General features: G+C 50.1%; 9 protein-coding genes across 9 annotated transcripts; 5 read left to right on the forward strand and 4 right to left on the reverse strand.

Annotated features, from left to right (window-relative positions):
* Positions 1-164: 164 nt before the first annotated feature.
* N7500_004866 (uncharacterized protein) lies at positions 165-1,282 on the forward strand (the record flags this gene model as incomplete). Its single annotated transcript, XM_056676011.1, has 3 exons — positions 165-393; positions 482-854; positions 928-1,282. 3 exons carry the CDS (start codon positions 165-167, stop codon positions 1,280-1,282), a joined length of 957 nt encoding a protein of 318 aa, XP_056531011.1.
* A 255-nt stretch (positions 1,283-1,537) lies between these two features.
* On the reverse strand, positions 1,538-5,179 carry N7500_004867 (nuclear import receptor PSE1; the record flags this gene model as incomplete). Its single annotated transcript, XM_056676012.1, has 6 exons — positions 1,538-1,745; positions 1,794-3,859; positions 3,913-4,344; positions 4,398-4,573; positions 4,645-4,867; positions 4,997-5,179. The coding sequence occupies 6 exons, from the start codon at positions 5,177-5,179 to the stop codon at positions 1,538-1,540; spliced, it is 3,288 nt and encodes a 1,095-aa protein (XP_056531012.1).
* Positions 5,180-5,941: 762 nt separating this feature from the next.
* On the reverse strand, positions 5,942-8,127 carry N7500_004868 (CBS and PB1 domain protein; the record flags this gene model as incomplete). The annotated part of the gene is made up of 4 exons (XM_056676013.1): positions 5,942-6,763; positions 6,817-6,911; positions 6,964-7,837; positions 7,915-8,127. The coding sequence occupies 4 exons, from the start codon at positions 8,125-8,127 to the stop codon at positions 5,942-5,944; spliced, it is 2,004 nt and encodes a 667-aa protein (XP_056531013.1).
* Positions 8,128-8,131: 4 nt separating this feature from the next.
* Positions 8,132-9,515, forward strand: N7500_004869 (40S ribosomal eS26 domain-containing protein; the record flags this gene model as incomplete). The annotated part of the gene is made up of 6 exons (XM_056676014.1): positions 8,132-8,272; positions 8,484-8,568; positions 8,619-8,655; positions 8,857-8,984; positions 9,102-9,204; positions 9,268-9,515. The coding sequence occupies 6 exons, from the start codon at positions 8,132-8,134 to the stop codon at positions 9,371-9,373; spliced, it is 600 nt and encodes a 199-aa protein (XP_056531014.1). The 3' UTR covers positions 9,374-9,515.
* A 239-nt stretch (positions 9,516-9,754) lies between these two features.
* On the reverse strand, positions 9,755-11,623 carry N7500_004870 (uncharacterized protein; the record flags this gene model as incomplete). The annotated part of the gene is made up of 1 exon (XM_056676015.1): positions 9,755-11,623. The coding sequence occupies one exon, from the start codon at positions 11,621-11,623 to the stop codon at positions 9,755-9,757; it is 1,869 nt and encodes a 622-aa protein (XP_056531015.1).
* A 1,006-nt stretch (positions 11,624-12,629) lies between these two features.
* N7500_004871 (lanthionine synthetase C family protein) lies at positions 12,630-14,356 on the reverse strand (the record flags this gene model as incomplete). Its single annotated transcript, XM_056676016.1, has 5 exons — positions 12,630-12,667; positions 12,726-13,421; positions 13,480-13,493; positions 13,550-14,123; positions 14,176-14,356. The coding sequence occupies 5 exons, from the start codon at positions 14,354-14,356 to the stop codon at positions 12,630-12,632; spliced, it is 1,503 nt and encodes a 500-aa protein (XP_056531016.1).
* A 1,116-nt stretch (positions 14,357-15,472) lies between these two features.
* N7500_004872 (putative histone acetyltransferase Spt10) lies at positions 15,473-17,083 on the forward strand (the record flags this gene model as incomplete). Its single annotated transcript, XM_056676017.1, has 2 exons — positions 15,473-15,970; positions 16,025-17,083. 2 exons carry the CDS (start codon positions 15,473-15,475, stop codon positions 17,081-17,083), a joined length of 1,557 nt encoding a protein of 518 aa, XP_056531017.1.
* A 470-nt stretch (positions 17,084-17,553) lies between these two features.
* N7500_004873 (chaperonin-containing T-complex subunit CCT7) lies at positions 17,554-19,592 on the forward strand (the record flags this gene model as incomplete). The annotated part of the gene is made up of 6 exons (XM_056676018.1): positions 17,554-17,599; positions 17,682-17,848; positions 17,921-18,257; positions 18,316-18,688; positions 18,748-19,409; positions 19,489-19,592. The coding sequence occupies 6 exons, from the start codon at positions 17,554-17,556 to the stop codon at positions 19,590-19,592; spliced, it is 1,689 nt and encodes a 562-aa protein (XP_056531018.1).
* A 1,133-nt stretch (positions 19,593-20,725) lies between these two features.
* Positions 20,726-22,167, forward strand: N7500_004874 (Peptidase C14 caspase catalytic; the record flags this gene model as incomplete). The annotated part of the gene is made up of 5 exons (XM_056676019.1): positions 20,726-20,881; positions 20,944-21,004; positions 21,072-21,428; positions 21,482-22,090; positions 22,142-22,167. The coding sequence occupies 5 exons, from the start codon at positions 20,726-20,728 to the stop codon at positions 22,165-22,167; spliced, it is 1,209 nt and encodes a 402-aa protein (XP_056531019.1).
* Between the last annotated feature and the right edge of the window lie 592 nt (positions 22,168-22,759).

Consider the following 22,759-nt stretch of genomic DNA (forward strand, 5'->3'; position numbering starts at 1 on the left):
AATTATATATTAACCCTGGGAGCTTCTCCCAATTGATTGATAAGCAAGACCCCCACCACTTGGTGCACACCCCCACCAGTGGACCTTTCACGTTGTATATCAGCTTGCACCGTCCTCGAGAGCTACGCCATCGATTTCTCCACTTCTCACAGAGCTATATAGTCATGTCTCTTGCTAAGAACATCCTTCTATTCGGTGCAACGGGCAATATCGGCTCATTCATCCTGGACGCCATCCTGCCCGAGCGCTCCCAATTCGGCCGTATCGCCATCTTTACTTCCCCACACACAGCCGAAACCAAGACCTCGCATCTCAACAAACTAAAAGACCAAGGCGTGGAGGTAATTGTGGGCAATGTCGAAGATGAAGATGCGGTGAAAGCAGCATACGAAGGTAAGAAACCATATCTATGCATGGCGTGATCCTCAAGTCTTGGACAGCCCAAACCATGAAATGAAAAGCTCACCATTGAGCCAAATAGGAATCGACACTGTGATTTCAGCACTGGGGCGCAACACCCTGGCACAACAGATTCCCCTCATCCGACTCGCAGCTGCCAGCTCTACTGTAAAATGGTTCCTGCCCTCCGAGTACGGCACTGATATCAAGCACGGGCCGGCTTCGGCGAATGAGAAGCCACACCAGCAGAAGCTGAAAGTGCGTGCATATCTTGAGAATGAGATATCACGCGACGACCTCGCCTATTCCTATGTAGTCACTGGTCCCTTTGCGGAGATGTATCTTCATCTCATACCTGGGATGGAGGCGGCTGGTGGGTGGGATGTCAAAGGACGGAGGGCTGTTTTGTTGGGTGAGAAGGGGAAGGCAGATGTCAGTCTGACTACGATGAAAGAGTAAGATTCCCTTTCCTTTCCCTTTTTGGCATTTTTCTCGTTGGGATGAACAATTGACTGACTATTCCGCTAGTGTTGGTGTTCTTGTCCTGAACACTCTGCTTCATGCTACGGCTAAGACGCAAAACGCTGCCTTGTGTGTTAATTCATTTACCACGAGCCCCGACCAAATCCAGGCGGAATTTGAGCGTCAGCTTGGAGGTCAGCCGTGGGATGTATCTCGCGCATCGTTGGCGAAGTTGCGCGAGGCGGAGGCTACAGCGTGGGAAACTGGAAACCCGGCGGCCACTGTGTTCACATTACGTCGGATTTGGGGCGAAGGCGGGACACTGTATGCGGAGCGGGCCAACGGGTTGATTGGGGAGCCCAAGGTCATGGGACTGGAGGAGGTGGTTGCGAATGAAATTCAAAGGGTATCGAAGTTGTAGATAGCATGGTCTGATTTCTTTTAGATATCTAGCCAGATCAATGGCAAAGGCCGGCATTTCATCTACATGGACATCGCGCGTACGGTGGAATCCAACGTCTAAAGCTCATGGCATTCGTACGTAGGGGCTAAGAATTAAAGAAACGTGTCGGGGGTTCAGGTAACTTCAGATTTCACATGACCGAGGGGAATGATTTGGGAAATAATAAAAAAGGGGGATAAAGCTCTGCCGGATATAAAACAAAATGTCTGAGCTTTATTGGAAGAACTTGCGCACTCTTTCCTGGTTGGCTGGGTCCACAGAAGCTAGAATCTGGTCTGCATTGGCACCGGTCGCTGCCACCAGCTGCTTGGCAGATGTGGCCACCCGGGCAGCGGTCTGGCCCTGTAGGGTAGCTGCCTCGAGTGCCTGCACGATGAAACCGAAGACACGGTCAGCCTTGGCAAAGACAGCCGGGTTTTGCCTAGTACAATATTAGTATAAGTATGAAGGGTTGATCAAGAGAACATACTGGTCAATCAACTGTGCAATAAAAGAATAGGCATAGGGAGCAGCCTCCTCGTCGTAGGTAATGGGTAAAGTCTCAATCCAGTTGGTCACGACATCCTGGGGAGCCTGAACCTTAGATGGGTTGTAGTGCAGAATCTTGGCGATACTGGCAGATGCGTTCTCAGTCGCGAACACATTCTCCTCTGTGCGAGATTGGGCATGCTGTGTAACCTGGAACAAGCTAGGGAGGCTGGCTGCCACAAAGTCGCTCCAGGCGGCACCGCCCTTCTGCGCGGCCACACCCACTCCGTAAGCCGCCGCCTGACGGTTGGCGGCGTTCTCATCTCGCAGACCAGAGGCCAAAGGTTGCATGATATGGTCCTTGAAGGCCCACGACTCTTCGCCGCAGAATTCAAGCACGTCATCCATTATGCAAAGAGCCCACTGCCGTTGTGTCGGATCTTGGCTTGTGATGAAAGCGTCATAGAATGGAATCAGTTGCTGCCAGGTTGGCAGGAAAGAGTTGCCCTGGTTCTTAAATATGGTGTGGAAGGCCTTGTTCATATCGCTCAATAGATTTTGGTCATCCTCCACGGCGTACTCAAAGTCCAGGTTCTCCTCGTCACCATCTTCGAGCTCGGCCTGCTCCTCCAAACGTTGCTTCACGCGCATCTGGTAGTCCTCAAGGGTCGACTTCGCCGATTCAATGAAAGCCTGCAAATGCTGAGGGGTGAGGGAGTTTCTGCCAACTACCTCTACCGATTCGTAGAAGCATTGGTACATCTCAGCCAGCGTGTCAACTGTCGGCTCAGCGCTCAGAACCTCGATGATCTTCTCTGCGACCTTGTTCCACATTTCAGCGAAGCCCGGGGACTGGCCACCGTGTGCCTTCTTGAAGGAGTTAAGCAGCTGAGGGATCAGCTTAGCAGCCGAAACTCGAACGGGGTCGTGGAAGAAGAAGGCAAGACCAGGGACCGCGATCTTCTCCATGGTTTCTAGGACGTAAGGTTCGAAATTTTCCTCGAGAATTTGGGCGTAGATCGTGATCAATTCAATAGCAGTATTCTTGTCTTCAAGAGCACTGGTCTTGATACCGATGATTTTGCCCTTGAGTGGCACCAGCTCCCAGCCATCATCCTGCTCAACCTGCTCGATCTGATCCTCGTCATCAAGCAGCTGAATATCAGCCTTGGCAGCAGCTACGGTGAGAAGAGGAGGCATAACACCGGGGAGATAAGGCACGAAATCTTGGCCTAGAACACGGCACATGCGGCCCCAACAGTGAAGAAGGTACTGTGACTGTGGGTCGTCGGCGTCGACAATGTTTTGCTGAATGTTGCCGAGAATCTGCACAAGGTTCAAAGCATCTTGACCCATCTTCTCCTTGCCAACGGCCAGTGCGATCAGAGTAGCACACTCCATGGCCTTGGCACGAAGAAGGCGGTACTCCTTACCTTGTTCCTCCTTGAGGACATTGAGTAAGAGAGGCATCAGAGTAGTATAATACTGATCGAAAGCGGCCTCGGCGGAATCGGCAATGGTAGCGATGGTGGAAAGTGCCTGCTCCTGCAAATAACGTTTAGGGCTGCGCAGAAGATCCAGGAGATGGCTGAGCAGGTTTCCGAGGTATGGCTCCAAGGTGCTGCGCTCCGCCTCCTCGCAAAAGTTGACGAGAGCGGCGGCAGCGTGAGACTGCACACGTGGCTCGGTAGAGGCGAGAACGGGAATGATGTTAGTGAGGACAATCGAGTGGTACTTCTCCTGCATGGTACCGGCAAAGTCGGTACTCATCTGGCCTAGAGCATTGCAGCCTGCATAGCGGACTCGGGGGTGGGCGTCTTGCAGGGCAGGAACAACAAGTGCTAGAACTTGGTCCAGCTCACCGACCATCAAGTCACGACAACCCTCGGAGATGGCGGAGATGGCCATCAAAGCAGCATGGCGGTCGCGCCAGTTGGTAGACGACATCATGCGAGGAATCCAAGAGAATGCGGGTTGAAGGATGGCCCCTCCACCGAGTTTGTTGGCGAGACGATCCATGCATTGTTCACCAGCGATGTGGTTGAGATCGTTCTCTTCAGGCTCAAGCTGTTACTAGTCAGCGGGATGTCAATTATAATGGTATAAACGCAAACACTTACATCTTCGGACGCGTTCCATTCCTCGGCATCGTCATCATCCGCACCAACATCAGTCATCAGACTCAGACACTGTGTGACCATTTCCTGTGCGAACTCCGGCTCTTTCTTACACATATTTGGGGCATAATCGGCAAAGGTAGCCATCAACTCGAGTGCGTTCTGGCGCACCTGGTCGCTGAGCTCCTTGTCGCCAATGACACTAATGCTGAATTTAACCAAGTTGTTGAACATGGCCTTGAACATCTTCGGGCTGATCTCAGCTAATTCGATCAAAGCGAGCAGTGCCGAGGACAGCTCCTCGCTTTCAGAGGCTTCCTTCAGGGGAGGAAGGATGTTGAGAAGGTCTGGCATGAGGCCGAAGAACTTAGGCTGGGACTTTTTGGAGATCGACCGGAACAACGAAGCGAAAGCTTCCATAGCGGAAATCCGCACCTGATAAAATGGTCAAAATTGAGCTGGAAGGGCATAATCACATGTCGACATACAGAAATATTATCGTCCTTGAAACCTTTGGTAAAGACCTCCACAACAGCATCTTCGTGCTGCCTCTCAATGATCCCGGGGGTGGTCGTGAAGACGCGGTATGCGGTTTCCCGAAGGCCTGAGTCAGGGCTCTGGCTCGCCTGGAAGAGAACGCCGAGGAGTTCAGGCCACTGTTCGCCTAAAAATGACAAGTGAAATCGTCAGAACCAACAGTCCTCATTTCGTCAAAGGCGGGTTCGAATCGCATACCATTATCGGTGTATTGCCGAGCCACCTCAGCCAATGCGTCTCCAATCTTCTTGCGTACATCGGTGACAGTTTCAGTCGTCAGGCAAGTCACCAGTTTTTCACGAATGGCAATTCGCTGCTCGTTGGGGAGACACGAGAAAACCTCCTTGTTGTCACCTGAGGCGGGATCCTTTCGGGTTTTTGTTGCGATTCTTCGGAAAAGCACAGCGGAAAAAGCACGGGTCTATCAGCAAGAGATTCTCATTAGCTTTGATCCCAAATCCTAGTGAGATTCGGATGTTGATTCGGTTGTCGGTCGTTTGCAACACCCCTCTTTCAATCAACTGCACCCCTGGAGTCTGGTGCAACTTACTATTGTGTCCGCTGCACCGCCAAGCTGTTCCGCCAATCCCATCAATAGAACGTCTGGTCGGTTCTGAACCCAGTCATTGTTAAGCTGGTCTTCCGCCTGGGATCTGACGGTATTGTCGGGTGTGCCCAAGGCGCGGAGCAGCTGAGAAAGCGCGGTGTGGATTTCGGGAGGTAGGAGGGACATGTTGGGCGTGTCTGTTCCCAAGTTCCAGACGATCCAAGCAACCCAAGTTCTTTCAACCCTCGTAGAAGTGATTCGGTGGAGGTAGGGTGGAACGAAGGAGAGGAGTTTTGTTTTTGGTGGGGCGGGGAGAGGGAAAAAAGAAGAATTTCTGATTAGGAGAGCGATAGACGGATAGGCCCTTCGGGGTGAAGAAGATTGAAAGTGCCAGTCTAATCACACCACAAGAGAAAAGTAGATTCAACAGGAGATGTCGAGGTCTTTGTAACAGTTTCTTCGTTGACAAAAATTGCAATTAACTGTACGAATAATCCAAGGACAACATAAAGAGCCCATAGTGACGATAATCGCAACTGAACGCTAAGCCAAATGCGGTAATTCCAGGCCACAAGGCTAACTAAATTCGAACAGACATAAATAAGTATGAAAGAAATGAACCATTGCTTATCCCGTCAAAGACTTACTTATTTTATAGCTTACGGCGATAATGTATGCACTGAGTTATTTGATCAAGTTTCATCTCGAACAATTATTTGCATTGAAGGCTAAACTAAGGCCGCAACTGCTCACACGAACAGCGGTATCTGAACGCGACACGGAATATCGATATTAGAGAAAAGAAAAACGGGTATGCAGCACTCCAGACAGGAAAATAATCTACTACGCTTTCTCAAAATGCTGAATAGCCAAGCCGAATCAGAAAAAAGTGAAGAATTTGGAGAGAAAAAGAGGGTTTCGGAAATAGACCAAGGGCCAGATATCTTTTTACCGACCACTGGGGCGGCTGAGGATGAACACACCCGCAATAACTGCAGCCAGTGTGACAATAGCACCAGGAAGGAGCAAGTCGTTGGGGACGCCGGCAATCAATTGCTCATCCGGGGCGTGGGGGGGCACAGCTTGCTGCTGGGGTAGGGATTTGTTCACGGGGGACTCTTGTGACGCAGGTTCCTCAGCAACGCTTTGCTCTTCGACGGGAGTCACAATCTTGACATGATGGGGTTCAACAGGAATAGGCGGCTGGGCGGGGTCGTGGACAAACAAATTGACCTTGTCGCGGTGAGTACGGCGGGCCAGGTCGATGGCGTCAGTCATATCATGATCCGTGGTGATAGAGACGGTGTCACCCTCGTTGTCCATGTAGCTGAGCGCATATCCTGTGTTGCTCAGCCGACCCTCCTCAACGGTAGCCTCGCCACCGACAGCCTCGACTTCCTTGCCAAGTTTCGCTGTGACTTGCGACACAAGTTCGATAACGCCGCTGGTGGGGAGGACGTTCACACGATGCACTCGGCCACCAGGGGCCTTGAACTTGAAGGGGAATGGCGTAGGAGCAGCTGGTTCTGCTGGGTGGTGTTGAGAAACAACTTCGGAATGTTCATCACCGTGGTGCGATGCTGAGTCGTTGGGGAGAAGACTGTTGTCGCAGCCTGAGCGAGTGAGGTCGGGGCTAATAACTGAGCGGTGTGGGGTATTCAGTTGCTGGCTGTGGCCGCCAGAGACCATCGAGTCTGACTCGTGATCCATCGATAACCAGAATTTGTTCCACGCGGGACCCTCGTCATCTTGAGTTGACATAGTGTTGATCTGAATACGTCAGCCAAAGCGCCTCCATGTCAGATCTGACGCTATCTACATACCTGTTCAAGTGTGGCATAAGTGAGCTTTAACACATCCACCATGCCGACGATTTCACCACCTTCGTTCATCACAGGCAGGTTGAGATAGTGGCCATCTGTTGCAGAGTTAGCATGCGCTGCTTTTAATTGTTGATCGAAATGACTGACCATGCATCTTGCGAAGCGCGGCTTGAATGCTCATATCCGATGGGGCAAAATCGGGGTGAGGAGTCATGACACGGACAACACTGCAGGTTGAAGGGTCGAGGCCAGGAGCAATAACGCGAAGAACAATGTCTTTGCTAGTGAATATACCAGTGATCGAGCCTTGATCCTGTACCAACAGCGCTGTGGTGTGGTTTTCCTTCATCAGAGCCGCAGCGTCCTTGACGGTGGTGCGGACAGAGACAGTGACCGGTGGCAAGCCGTCTAAGACGGTTTCAAGAGTTGGACCGGACATCTTCGATCGCAATGCCTCCACGTATTGGATGACTTGCTGGGGCTGGCTAGAGCCGAGCTCTGTCTGTACACCTTCCAGTGCATCGTACAGCTTGCGAGACGAGCTGTATGCACGTTCCAATTTTTCCATAGCATCGTAGAAGCACTTGGTAATATCCAAAACACCAGAGATATCCTGATTCTCATCCATGACTGGCAGATGCCTGAATCCCTTGCGCACCATAAGATCGAGCGCGTCGGTCGCGCTGGTGTCCGTTCTCGCACAAAGCGGATTTTTAGTCATGATCTCAGCGACGGAGACATCTCGCGCCTTCAAGCCCATTCCGACGACACGGAACGCCAAATCCTTGGCTGTAAAAATACCTGCGATGCGCTCATTATCGTCGGTCACTAACACACAGTCTTCTCTCTTGGCGGCCATAAGCTGAGCAGCCTCCGCGATGCTCATGCTGGGTTTGATCTGGAGGGCCTGGCTGGGCTTGAGGGCGAGCACGGTGCCGGGAGGGGCTTTGCGGGAGCTCCTCGATTTTGCTGGAGCGTTCCTCTTTTTGCTGAGGTCGGCTTCCATTTTGCGGCGGATAGCCTTGTGTCGAGGTTAGATCAAAGTCAAAGCTCAAAGTAAGCATCAGGAGATCACTCCCGTTGGCTGCCATGACGTACCTCATCACGTTTCGACTGATTCTGTCGCTGTCTGCTACTTGCGGCGCTCATTGTGCCACTTCCAACGTCGCTGGAGGGTGTATTGTTTGTGACTGAAGATTCTGGCCGGGGTCGGGGGATGTGGGAAGCACTGGGATCATTTCCGAAGTCGGGCAGCCTTCCTCTTCCGATGGTCTGATTGGGCTTTCCCCGAAAAGTACCTGTGGCCGACATAATAATGCCGAAAGGAGAAAGTCTCAATAAAAATGGAGAGAAAGGAAGGGAGATGACACAAACAAAACAAGGATGTCAAGTTGTGAGACTGGTATGGGAGACAAAAGGCAAGGAGAATTCCTGGGAAGGAGAAGAAAAATGGGCAGTTCAATAGTCAATCCCAACAGGGGTGTTTCTTCGTTAGTCTGGGATGAGGAGCCGTAAACACTAAATGACACGGTACGATCCGGGCGCTAGTCCCAATTAGGTGGACATACTGCTCGTGACTCTGTCCAAATGATGCACGTGACTCCCAGGAAATCGATGCCTTAAACTCAGGGCATCAGACCCGTGACCCGTCTCGCTTAAGGGCTTAGGGCTACCCGCACAACGGAATCCAATCCATCCCGAAAGAGACTTTGTGTGAGCGAGCTTCGACAACCCACTCCCGACAAGTCAACCGTACGCTATCTCCCCCCTTCACCCACAGACCAACACCTAACCATCAACAGAACAAACCGTCAAAATGGTCAAGAAGAGGGCGAACAAGTAAGACCAACAAATCCCCCTATCTCGGCGAAGCAGTATCCCATTCGACACCTCCGCAATGACGCCGACGGAAGCGCACACGACATTCATCTCCAAATACATCGAAATCGCGACCTACGCACATTGCTGGACAAGGCGAATGGGAAACTGGACTTCGAACGATTCGCAACTTCAGGGGACGGTAACTAATTGATTTGATAGCGGCCGCAACAAGAATGGCCGCGGCCACGTCAAGCCTGTGCGTTGCTCCAACTGCGCTCGCTGCACCCCCAAGGACAAGGCCATCAAGCGCTTCACCATCCGCAACATGGTCGAGTCTGCTGCCATCCGTACGTGACCACTCTCCCGATACCTCGAGAATCTACGACAAGATCCAGATCTTTGGCTATGACTCTTTCGAGTAATTCCAAGACGAACCAGTGCAACTAACGATTTTCACTTTACAGGTGATATCTCCGAGGCTTCCGTCTTCGCTGAGTACTCTGTCCCCAAGATGTACTTGAAGCTCCAGTACTGCGTGTCCTGCGCCATTCACGGCAAGATTGTCCGGTACGTTTATACCGAATACTCTCGATACTCGATCGCCTTTCATTTGCTAATACTTTCCAATAGTGTTCGCTCCCGCGAAGGCCGCCGCAACCGTGCTCCCCCTCCCCGTATTCGCTTCAACAAGGACGGCAAGAAGCTCCAGCCCCCTACTGCCGCCAAGGCTTTGTAAGGAGATGAATGTCGCATGATGAACAAAATAAAATTGAACTAGTTTGAAATGAATTCTTTTATTTTGTCTTCACTCTTCGCATTGGTGTTCTTCTTGACCGGATCGCAGGGGTGATGCTCGGTCCCGAAACTGCCGGCCATGCTTCTACACTGAGGATGAAAAAGATGGCACCAATTGTCCGATGAAGGCAGTTTGGATGTCTCTTTAGCATTGTGATGTTTATGAGCCCGTTGACGACGGCTTGTTATGACTGGGAGGAAGGATGGTTCAGGTCCAAATGAGGACTTAGAAAATATCAAAAATTCCTACAAAACATGATCGCCTCACGTAGACTCGAAGTATCCTGGGTAGAGTTGCTGGGTATCTCGCTAAAGACAGAATTCATGGGTACAAGTACCCCTTCTCGAAATAGTTTCCATACATGTCTACCATGCCGGTCCGCACCTTTGGCATCGGGTTCCGAACGATCTTCACTTCCCCCCTCCAATGGCCTTCGACGTAATGTGAGAGAGAAATATGGGGCGATGATGGCATAAGTAGGCCAGAAGCACCCGCGCTAATCGTGCTTCGCCGTATCCTTTCACGACGAACAACTTGCTCATACTCGGCCTTCTTGCCGCGACGAAAGGCCGCAAGCTCCGCCACAAGGTCAATCATCGGGGCCTCACACTGCTGCTTTCCATCTCCAGCAGTCTTCGGCGGATCTGGTGAATGCAACGAGTCATCTTCCGGCATAAGCGAGACCTTGTCATTAAGCACAGCCATTGGAAAGTATTTGCCAGGATCATTTTCAGGGACTCCGCACTCTTCTTCACCAAAGAAGCTGAAATCATTTGTAGCTGCAGACCAAAGATTCTCAGAATCGCGGTCACCCGTGCTTGAATGGCCTGTGGCATTATATTGGTTCCCGGGCTTCCATGATGTCAATTTAGAGGTATCAACGGGTGTAATTTCGAGAACTAGACGCCGCAAGCCAAAGAGAGATCGTGACCGCTGCTGCTCGGCTTGCATGCGCGCTTGCCCTGGCGGGAGAGAATAGTCTGACCCTGCTTGTAGAGTCGCTAGCAATGCTTCGTTTGAGCATGCAGTAATGAACCGAGTGAGCGCAGATAATATCGATGAGTTAGGCGCCACATGCGAGGGTACGTCTGTCAGTACCAAAGATTCCATGTGAGGAATATGTGATGGGTGTAGGTAAGGGTACCAGCTTTCTTTTCCTCCCCGAAGCGGAAGTGATTGGTTACGCGGTCGCTTCGCCAATAATTCTTGTACTATTTGTACGAGGGAATCATTGGATGAGATTGGGGAGCTACACTGCAATGTTCGACCCAGAGACAAGTCTGTCGCAAAAGTGTCGCCGTCCGAAGACATTGAAATAGAAGGCAAGGTGCTTCCCTCGGCCTGCCCTATATCCCACGTGTCTGTCCCAGAAGGACTAGAGGGCGTGCCATGGTCAGTACTGCTATGCACATATATGGGTTGTACAACCTCTGGAGCAAAAGCCGAACCACGCCTGACCAGTGGTGCAGGTTCATCCTCGTAGACTGTCAATGGCTGGGAAGTCTGAACACTTTTTGTCGTCGAAGATGGGCTAATTGAGTTGTTTATTGATGTATCCGCAAGCTCAAAGGCAGGCCTTGTCTCTCCAGGCAACTCATAAAATTGCTGGGTACCATCCAACTCGAACTGTTCGACTTCACGGGGGCCCTCTTCTGCTGAAAGCTCTGGAAGAAGTTCAACACTGGATGCAACGTCTTTAGCTGGTGGTTGGCCAGTGAGAACTGCGTGATGCGCCCGGAAATATATCAAGTTGTCCCCTGCGACCTTACCCAAGATTGGCACTAGTTTCTCAGCTCCGGGATACTTCTCCTTCCCATAATGATGCGTCTGGTGTGCCTTATCCGGAGATTTTATGGTCCCGAAATCCAGAGCATATAGCCGGGATGAAAGCAAAAGACTCGCCACAGCCTCCACGGACATTTGATTACCAGTGATATAAAGATGAGTGATTCCCGTATGCGGTAAGTCTTCAACCCACGGATGGCATAAAACCGGCTGAGCGAGAAGCTTCAAAAATTGTTCATCTAAGTCTGGCCGCTTGAAGAAGCCCGAATTACACCCGTTGATTGTAAAGTGGGAGAAGGGGTCTGGCGAAGCGGTGGCCTGTCTTGGGCTTTGTTGCCTTTCCGTCTCATTTGGCGGGAGAAATGATGCCTGTAAAAGAGAGCGGACTGCCATGTCAGTGAGCATGTTGTCTCTCAAATCTAGACAACGGACTCGACGTCCAATTGCATTAGCTAGAAATTCGGCGTCATTATCCTTCAGCCCTATGCCACGCAGTTTCAGTACCCTCAAAAAGGGCATTTGGGCTAGTTGAGAGAGTACATTGCGGTCTCGTGCTGGAGTGGTGTATGAAAGATCCAGGTAGGTCAATGCTGGAAACAAGAAGAGAGTCTCTGCGAGGCTCGTGGAAGTAGTATTAGGCTCACGTTCAGCCAACAAGAGCCGTATATTATACTGGCTCGACCTCTCAGCGGTTTTCAATGCTGTCATAGCATGGTGGTCAAAAAAGGGCAATCTCGAGACCATGAGACACTGCAGGCATGGCAGGCATTCGAGGATGTCCCTCAACCAGCCTGCACGTGGACCACCATATATCTCCGAGAGAGCGGGTGGAAGGTGAAGGGTATGGGTCAACGCCCGCACCTCTTGTCGGGCATATTTCAGTGTCCTTCGAAATCGAGTGAGAGCGACTGTATGATCCGGTTAGGATTTTTGAACAATCTTTTTCGGAGCAACTTACCGTAGACTGCATCATTATCTGTACCAAAGTGAGATGCTGGATCACCCCAGAGGAAAGGCATAAATAGACCATGCCATCTATGGCAGACTAGAGATGCAGCGCATAGGTCGCTGGAAGGAATATAGCGAGCAATGATTGTCCAAGCATCCCTATCCGTTGCGGATTCATAAGAGGGAGGAATGAGATCCATGTCTACTATATTCAAATTCTCAACCAAAGATACAGATTTCGAAGGTGGAAGAAGTTTTGGCCCCATCAGTTGCCCGACTCAGCCACAATTTTACGGTAACCCTTAAGGATAGATCATTGGTAGGATTCAAAGACCCTTGTTTTTATATGTTTTTGTATTTCCGGAGAAAGTTATGGCCCTGTAATCTTACTGACATGTGACGTCACTCGACAAAACAACTGTGCGAACATGTGGGGAATAGCCCTTGGGCTAGAAAATACCCGTTACGCCATTTCCACCCAGGGCTGGAAAGCCCAAGTGTCTAGAGCAAATATCTCGGAAAGTTAGATCTCGTGATAAGCCAGATGTAACACATATACCCTGCTCAGCAAGTTCCATCTTGCGCAACCTGGCTTGAATTACCGCGCACGTATCAGCCCACGCACAAACATTGCCTGCAACACCTTCAAACAAACCGTAAGGCTCATCAGGCATGCGATAATCTTTGTCAGAAGATGTGGGCGAGCTGTTGTATGGCTTAGTCTCACGTGCATGCAGCATAAATGCAAGTGCCTTCGAGAGGAAGAAGTCACTGGTGAGTTCCTGATTCACCTTAGCATTTGGAAGTGCTGATAGTTGATTGCGCTTGAGATAAGCTGACCGGGCATCCTTCAGAATTTCTGAGTGGTATTCAAAGCAATCATGGAGGAGGAGCCACGCCCATGCATTGCCAGCCACGCCGTGACACAGACTGCCTCCCTTAGAAAGCAGCCCTTCTTCCCACACACGCTCAGTGCCCAAGTATATGGCTTGGTCCCAAGTTGGATCCCAGTGGGCGCGGGTTAAATATTTGTTTTTCAAAGCAGCTCCTAGAAGAATCAATAATCCTGGGCTCCCGTGACACAGTTGGACTAGTTCTGAGCGCTGCCCGAAGCTATATGGAGGTAGCGTCATTGGGAGGTGGCCATTGGTAGATCCAGATAGCTTGCAAAGCGCAGTGATGCTATCACCAATTACAGGAAGATAGTCCGTAAGCTCCTCGGGCTTACATGAAAGCAGGATGGTTAGAATACCGGCTAAATCACAAATTAGCATTGGATTTTGCAAACCCCAAATAATGACCTGCAGACTTACTTATTCCATGGACCCTATACATTGTATGTTAGCTGATGCATACGATTAAGAACTCTGGAGATGCACCTACGCCCCAAAGCAGTAATGGCCCTCCATCCATGCATACATCAATGGATGTGCGTTTTGGGCTCCATTATTCTCGGTGTATTCCTTGGATCCCTGCTGCCCGGCATCGACAATCACCCGGATCAACTCTGGAATTGCCCCCAATATAGGTGAGAGGATATCCTGGGTCTCTTGATCAAACCTATGAGCACGAATGTTCAAAAGAGCCCAAAGAAGTCCTGCTCGACCAAACAGCATTTCATCTCCACCCATTTTTCGGCCATCATGAATAACAAGAGGTTCGTTCTTTAATGCGCACTGCATGGCATCATGAAGGCAAGTGGCATCCTCCCTTGTGATGCTGAGATGCGCGCCATCTTGCCAATTATTCTTTGCAAAAGTACTCAAGATGCGCAGAGTGACAGCAGTCACAGGTGAAGATGAGCCAATTGGAGACAACCGAGAGGCTAGCAGAGGAGTGTCTGGAAGGCTTGATGGGATTCGTTGTAGTGCATAGCGACGATAGTCAGGAGCAGCGGCTTTGAGCCCCCGTAGAACCGATGACTGATAATCTAGGCGTAGGAATGCAAGAGCAATGCCTTTCTTGAGCGGTTAGATGGTAGATTTGAGTGGGGCTTGAGCTTGAAATACCGGGGAAACCTTTAAACATGCCATTGGGGCCCCATGTTTCAGGCAATAGAGTGTTCTGCTGTATCAACTCAGCACCACTGCAAACAGCAGTACAAAGCTCTTGGAAGCTCTCCAAAAGCGTGGTCGCATTGATTGGGAGCGGGCTTAACGTGTTCTTGAAGTATTGCGGACGCTCTGCCATGGCGGACTTACATGCAGTTTTATACTGCGAATTTGCTAAGATATGGCGTGTTATGCAGAAAAGAAGCCCAGCTCTACGGGTCTGAGAACTTTCACCTTTCTGAGCGGGACCTATCACTTTCTCACATAACGTAACGCTGGACAGCTCAGCTGGCCCCAAAAGCCAATCCTTGCGTTTTCCCCACCGGCCAAGCTAGATATGTATGCTCTCCAAGTATTGATCAGATATTATCATGCTAGGTCCACCGAAACTCAACTAAATCGCAATTTTGCCACAATAACGACACCAATGCACCCTCCACTTGGATTATATATGTTGAATGTTGTTGAAGCCGATTTGACATACGACGTATGCAGACAGTGATTTCATTCATCGAGCCTGGAGCCCGAATCAAGTCTGATAATCATATGATGATATTGGTGAGACCTGAAGGGTATATCCATATGCTTATGGCTTTGGCCTAAGCAACGTGGGCTACGCCATACACCAAAACGCTATCTTTTACAACATAGTACTTTTTTAAAAAGTTTCAAAGCATTAAAAGAAAGATATCATTTTGAAGAATGTCTAGAAATATCAAATTCACTCATACTTAGGAGTACTACGAAACTCCCGCTCTTTGATCTTACCCCTGGCTCATGAGAAAGGTTTTGCATCCTGTCGCTCAACATTCCCAATGAGCCATCCAAGTATACACAGACTCGCCACTTATTACACTTATGGGTATAGCACTTGGTCGTCGTTATTTTAGTTAATTAGTTAGTTACGTTGTGTGTCAAGCCTGAGGAATCAGGCAAAATATATATATAGGTACCTTAGGTATCTATATATGCTTATCTAATGAAATGAGTCAGCAAGGACCACGACTTCTCGACTTGCGTTGCGGCCATTCCGGACTCGAGAATACTCACGCGGTCCTCGAAGTGCGATCGAGGGCTTCTAGAAGCAGTCCAGAATGTCAGTGAACAGACCCCCGGTTGAATTCAGTTCCTTGTAGTTGTTTTCTTGTTTTTGTATACATCTATGAGGTTTTGTGTCGCAAAAATATGGGAATAGAATGCATCCAACTAACATGTCAAACAGTGTGATTGACAACCTCCAGAGGGCCACCTAACCATGTCTGAAGTTCATGGAGATTCAGAGCTTGTTCCATCGGGCCCTGAGCTGGATTATCCACTTGCTCTGGCCCCGCGACAAGTAACTTTGCGAGATCGTGTTACAGTGGCGACCCTGGTCCCCTTTGGCTCAGCAGAGGAAGTACCCCGGGCTCTAATGAAGTATCTCTCTGATCAATTTAACAAAGAGATTGAAAAGGGAGATACATATGCTATGACAGAGCCCATTCCATTGGCCCAATTCGGACGATATTGGTTTTCGAACTTTGGCGTGGTCATGCTTACTGGCGACATCGAGAGTGCAGAGCAGACACATGCGATGGATCGTGCTGGAGCTAATTGGACCAAGATCTGTCTAGGTGGCTTTCACATTCGGCCTAATTACCCTGGCCGCAGTAGTCATGTGTGCAATGGCACCTTCATTGTCACTGATGCTGCCCGAAACAAGGGCGTGGGTAGATTGATGGGCGAATCCTACCTGGAGTGGGCCCCCCGATTAGTGAGTTTCTTCAACGCAGTCCCTTCAAACGGGCTCTGAGTTAATGTTCGCCAGGGATACACATATGCAGTCTTCAACTTGGTATATGAGTCTAACGTTGCATCTTGTCGCCTCTGGGATTCCCTCGGCTTCAAAAGGATTGGCCGAGTCCCTGGTGGAGGCAGTATCAAATCTCAACCCGGGGAGTTTGTCGACGCAATCATCTACGGTAGAGGCCTCAGTTTGGATGGCGAGGACTCTGTGTCCCAGGATCGCTTCGAGAAAATCCGTTATTATTTGAAGCACGGAAAGTACCCTCGTGGTGCTGACCGGGCAGAGAAGAGTCGACTTCGCAGTGCGGCGACCCACTATAAACTTCTTGGTGGGGACGATGGTGAGCCTGAGAGGCTGATGCTGAAGGATAAAGAGGTGGTGTCAGACCCGCAGCAGCAGTACGATATTGCCCAAGAAGTTCATCTTAAACAACATGCCGGAATCAACAAGACTACGGCAGCTATCGCAGTCAAATACCACTGGGTACGAATCAAAGAGACCGTCAATCGCGTGATTCGAGACTGCCCACAATGCAAAGAGACTCTCAAGGCGCCCCCCATTCCTGGGAGTAAAGATGATGATCTATCACCATCGGAAACGATGTCTGGCATGGATGTGGATAGCACAATGGAACAGCCTCCGAAGGAGCCAGCCAATGTCCCGCAGGCGATGGACGAAGCACCCGATGAGCCTCCCAGCTACAACCCTCTTATGCACCAACCAATTCCTGCAGCCATGCCTGGCACAGTCCACCCCATGACTGGGTTCGCACCCATGCCCCTTGACCCCCAGATAATGCAGATACACCAACAGCTACGACGCTACCAGCAACAGAACCCCATGACGGGCCAGTTCGCACCGGGCCCACACAATCTCGGCATGTCAAGCTTTGACGATGCAATGCGCTATCATACAGCTAGCAATGCCTACCAGATGATGGTAGATGATGGCTCGGACCCGTTTCGACAAGACGTGCTTGGACTTGTGAACCCACCTTCACATGAGTTACAGCATGATGCTGAATTACTCTCGAAGTTCGAGTATGGAAGTCCCTCAGATGGGAATTATGACTTTACGTGAACATGCTTCAAACTTTCTATCTCGGTTTCTTATCTCGGGGGGTCTATTTCTTTTCGGAACTATTTTGTCTTAACCTTACCTTTCTTACTTTTCTTTCTATTGTTCTATTGGCGTTGAGGCATCGGTCTGAGATACCGCTGATACTCCACCACTATTTTGCCGTGGACAGTGATATAACGCTCTATGCTACATACACTGTACTCCTTTTTAGGTATAATATTCAAATGAGATATCTCAATATATACTATAAAAACTCTATATTCAATATAGATTGTGTACATCTCTTTAAATGCGTAGGGTTGAGGAGCCTTGATTGGTCACCGCCTTGCGCGACTGGGGGTTTTTGGGGAACAGGAGCTCTGGGAAATTTTGGCAGATCAACCCCTCCGACCTTTCGACTCACCATACCCCTTTTCTTATTTCTTTTATTTTTTTACTGAACGGTTTCGTGTCCGAATACCGATCTAATCATGGCCTTCAACGGCCAAACCCCCACGATTGTCGTGTTGAAGGAGGGTATGTGTTGTCTCCAGTGCGGGCAGTTTTGTTGGTGGGATTCTATGACTTATGCTAACTATTGCTGCTTTGCAATCTACAGGCACCGATGCCTCTCAAGGAAAGGGTCAGATTATCTCCAACATCAACGCCTGTGTCGCAGTGCAAGGAACAGTCAAGAGCACTCTCGGTCCTTACGGTGGTGATCTCCTGCTTGTGGATGCCAATGGCAAACAAACCATTACAAACGATGGAGCCACAGTGATGAAGGTGCGTCTAGCCACCGATGAAAATCTATGCCCGGAGCGAGTTTGTGATTTCTGACTTTCGCGTATTGGGTAGCTTTTGGATATTGTGCACCCCGCCGCCCGCATTCTCACAGATATCGCTCGGTCCCAAGATGCCGAAGTCGGTGACGGAACAACCTCCGTGGTTGTCCTGGCTGGTGAGATTTTGAAGGAGGTGCGAGGCCTTGTTGAGCAGGGTGTCAGCTCGCAGACCATTATCAAGGGTCTGCGGAGGGCGAGCGCCATGGCAGTCAACAAGGTTAAGGAGATTGCAGTGGACACGATGAATGCCTCAGACAGCCAGGAGAAGAAGGTTCAGACACTAAGACGGTTAGCCGCAACAGCCATGAACAGCAAGCTTATCAAGCGGAATTCGGACTTCTTCACAAAGAGTGAGGATCCCCTACCTAGTGGTTGCAATTCCCCGAGGCTGACAAGATGGTACCATAGTGGTTGTGGATGCCGTACTTTCGCTGGACCAGGATGACCTCAACGAGAGGTTGATTGGTGTCAAGAAGGTTACTGGTGGTGGTCTCCAGGATTCGCTTTTCGTCGACGGTGTCGCCTTTAAAAAGACTTTCTCCTACGCCGGTTTCGAGCAGCAGCCCAAACATTTCAAGAACCCCAGTATTGTGTGCTTGAACGTCGAGCTGGAGCTTAAGAGCGAGAAGGACAATGCCGAAGTCCGTGTCGAGCAGGTCTCGGAATACCAGGCCATCGTCGATGCTGAGTGGCAGATTATCTTCAACAAGCTTGAGGCTATCTACAAGACAGGAGCGAAGGTCGTGCTTAGCAAGTTGCCCATTGGCGATCTTGCCACACAGTATGTGCTTGTTATTTGCTACAGGGTATGGGTCTAGACACTAATTACTTGATTTGCAGGTACTTTGCGGACCGAGACATCTTCTGTGCTGGCCGTGTGGCCTCCGACGATATGGACCGTGTTTGCCAGGCTACCGGAGCCGCAACCCAATCGACATGCACTGACATCCAGGAGCGCCATCTGGGTACCTGCGGTGCGTTTGAGGAGCGTCAGATTGGTGGAGAGCGTTTCAACTTGTTCTCTGACTGCCCTCGTGCTAAGACTTGCACTCTTGTCCTGCGTGGTGGAGCTGAACAATTCATTGCGGAGGTGGAGCGTAGTCTGCACGATGCTATCATGATTGTTAAGCGTGCTCTGCGTAACACAACCATCGTTGCTGGCGGTGGTGCTACTGAAATGGAGTTGTCAAGCTACATGCATGGGTATGCCGACCGTAACGTCCCACACAAGCAGCAGGCCGTCGTCAAGGCATTCGCCAAGGCCCTGGAGGTTGTTCCCCGCCAGCTGTGTGATAACGCTGGCTTCGACGCTACAGATATTCTGAACCGCTTGCGTGTTGAGCACCGTAAGGGTAACACCTGGGCTGGTGTCGACTTCGACAACGAGGGCGTCCGTGACAACATGCTCGCCTTTGTTTGGGAGCCCAGCCTCGTCAAGGTCAATGCTATCCAAGCCGCAGTGGAAGCCTCTTGCTTGATCCTGAGTGTGGACGAGACGATAAGTAAGTGACCTGTTAACTTTTTTTCTTTCTTATTTTTCAACCTTCCTTTCATAACTAACCCATATTTCCTCCCCAACAGAGAATGAGGAGTCGGCTCAACCTGGTCAACAGCGCGGTATGCCGCCAGGTGCTGCCCAGCGCGCCCTCCGTGGTCGTGGCCGCGGCATGCCCCGACGAGGATAAACGAGTTTGACCAGAACTGGATAATGCTCGATGATATTCCCCCCCAAAAAAGAAGGACACCTGCATGATTGATGAGGCCCTAAAGCAGTTAAAGTGAACTCTGCTCTGACCTTGGTGGCTTTCAAGCCGGTGTTTGTGAGATGAATATTGAATATGAAGTACAGGGAGAATAGAAGACGAGTTAGAGATAACCCCACTTGACACGGTCTTTCCAAGTACATACAATATAAACATAGTCCTCATGAAAGTGTTCCTTGAACTTAATTGCATGCAGATGATATATCAGATGCATTTCCAAGGCCGAGCCGATCCGAGCATATTCGACACCGTACCATTTGCTTTTCCGTTTATTTGGAATCTACCTACTCCGTATTGTCTGGAGACCTTTTAATCCATTTTACATCTCATTGGCTAAATCCCTACGCCAAGACGGTGCTATTGAATCGCCTTGAGCTGTATGACGTGCAGAAGAGCGATGGGACATGTATAATCTGTTATGATCCATTATTACTCCGTCTATTTCTCCCACACTGTATCAAAATCGAAATCTTCAAGGATTTAGTGGAGCCCAATGAGGTTTTGGGCTTCTAGGAGTGGGCAGGGGTTGATCGGGGCTGCCGATGAATGCATGTCAGATATAAAAGTCCAGATGTGCAGTTTGTTTTTCTTTCTATCTTCTATTTCCCCCCTCTTTTTTTGGGGGTTTTTGATTCCTTGATTGTACCCAGCCTTATAAGGAGATAGTGGACGAACCTCGGAGTATGTATCTGGCGAGTTCCTAATCTGACGATCTCCAGATCTTTCTTTTTTATCTCCCCGTGACTTTGATCTTCTTCAAATATTCTTTCAAAGTGACTGTTCCAGGCTTGGCGGCTGCCGTACTTCCGATCTGTGTTGCCTTCAATCTCCCCCTTCTCCACATTCAACGCGTTCTCTTCTTTACATATTTGCATTTCGCTTGATTCCCTAGACTTGAGGGCTTCCTTTGATGTCTTACTATCCACCTTACTCGGGCGCTCCGGGGTACCCCCCCGCAGCAGCCGTCATATCCCCCGCAACAGCAGTACCCGTACGCTTGCTTATCCTGTTGATCTACTGAAAAGAGAGTCTGACAAAGATTTGATTGCAGACAAATGAATCATCAACAGCCATCGTATGGCGGCTATCCTGGCCAGTCCTACCACCAGCAGTCGCACCAGCCGCCGCCGCAATCCAACCCATACGGTTACAGCCATTCGTCCCAGCCATCTCACCAGCCCTACGGCGCGCCACCCCCTCAGCATTACAATGTATGTTATGACGAGCTTGAGATCGAATATACACAAGATTGACACGTATCAATTCTTTTCAGGCGCCACCGTCCGGGTACAACCAGCACCCACCCTCAGGGCCACCAATGCAAGGAAGACCAGGTCCGTTAACTTTTTTCCAAATCAGAATCGCATTTTCAACAGGAAAGCTAATAATGCGCAAATTCAGCCTATGGTCAAAGCGGCGGTCCCCCTCCCCCTCCTAGCAACCCCGTCGCCTTCGGCCACGGCGCTCCCCAAGGCTATAGCTTCCAATACTCCCGCTGTACGGGCAAGAGAAAGGCGTTGTTGATTGGCATCAATTACTTCGGCCAGAAAGGTCAGCTGCGCGGGTGTATCAATGACGTGAAAAACATGTCGGCCTACTTGAACCAGAACTTCGGCTATGCTCGCGAGGACATGGTCCTCTTGACTGATGACCAGCAAAATCCGATGAGCCAGCCAACCAAGGCAAATATTCTTCGGGCTATGCACTGGCTGGTTAAGGATGCGCGTCCCAATGACTCATTGTTCTTCCACTACTCTGGTGAATAGCCGCACTTCAATCGGGTCTATGGTGGCGAACTAACAGGAATCCAGGTCACGGCGGTCAGACACCCGACTTGGACGGCGACGAAGAGGATGGGTATGATGAGGTTATCTACCCGGTGGACTTCCGGGTTGCTGGCCACATCGTTGATGATGAGATGCACCGTATCATGGTGCAGACTTTACAACCGGGAGTCCGGCTTACAGCGATCTTCGACTCCTGCCACTCTGGCTCCGCTCTGGATCTCCCCTACGTCTACTCCACCTCTGGTGTACTCAAGGAGCCCAACCTGGCCAAGGAGGCTGGACAGGGCCTGCTTGGTGTGGTGTCGGCATACGCGCGTGGTGACATGGGTAGCATGATGTCAACTGCCATGGGCTTCATCAAGAAGGCCACCAAGGGCGACGAAGTGTATGAACGCAACAAGCAGACTAAGACTAGTCCCGCGGATGTCATCATGTGGTCCGGCAGCAAGGATGACCAGACCAGTCAGGATGCCCAAATTGCCGGCCAGGCCACCGGTGCCATGTCCTGGGCTTTTATCGCCGCGCTTCGGAAGAACCCTCAGCAAAGTTATGTCCAGCTTTTGAATAGCATTCGTGATGAGCTCGAGTCCAAATATTCCCAGAAGCCACAGCTAAGCTGCAGCCATCCCCTAGGTAAGATTCTCGGGCTACTTGGTCGCAATCAAATTCTAACGACCCTAACAGATACCGATATTCTTTATGTGATGTAATTGCATCTGGAAATGAAGACAGGGACCGATGCTTGCCTGGCATTCAATGAAGCATGCTTTTGTGTTGAATGAATTGCCATGTATGTGTAATTTCACCCTCGGTGTTCCATTGCATATTTGGCCTGTGGGTGGTGCACTATTTGTGATTAATCCTTATGAATCTGTGATCTGCTACTGTTTAATCATTGAATATGAGCTGCATCCATGGATGTTACCTAGCCCAGTGACGATAAGGATCAGTCTTCCTGACATCATCGTAGACAAGTGCCTACCTGGGTATCTGCACCACCGACGCACGTCCTTTTGGCGTTGTGATGCTTCATTATGGGGAAACACAGCTATCGCTATCGATCAAGGTCAACATGCTACAAGCTCTCGATCGGCCAAACATATGAACTTGATGTGATGGGATTTGTCATTGGCGGAAAACCTGACCGGATGATATGGATATGGCACTGTACGGATTTGATATCCTCAGGGGGAGAGGGCCGTCATATGTCATTGTTTGCCTCCAAAGATATTGAGCCTCCTCCACTAATCTGAATTTTGAATGTAACAAGGGCGAATTCGACCTTGGAACGCAAGACCCCCA

The sequence above is a fragment of the Penicillium coprophilum genome (genome assembly GCF_028826855.1).
Source record: "Penicillium coprophilum strain IBT 35676 chromosome Unknown utg000004l_segment0_segment0, whole genome shotgun sequence".
NCBI lineage: Eukaryota > Fungi > Ascomycota > Eurotiomycetes > Eurotiales > Aspergillaceae > Penicillium > Penicillium coprophilum.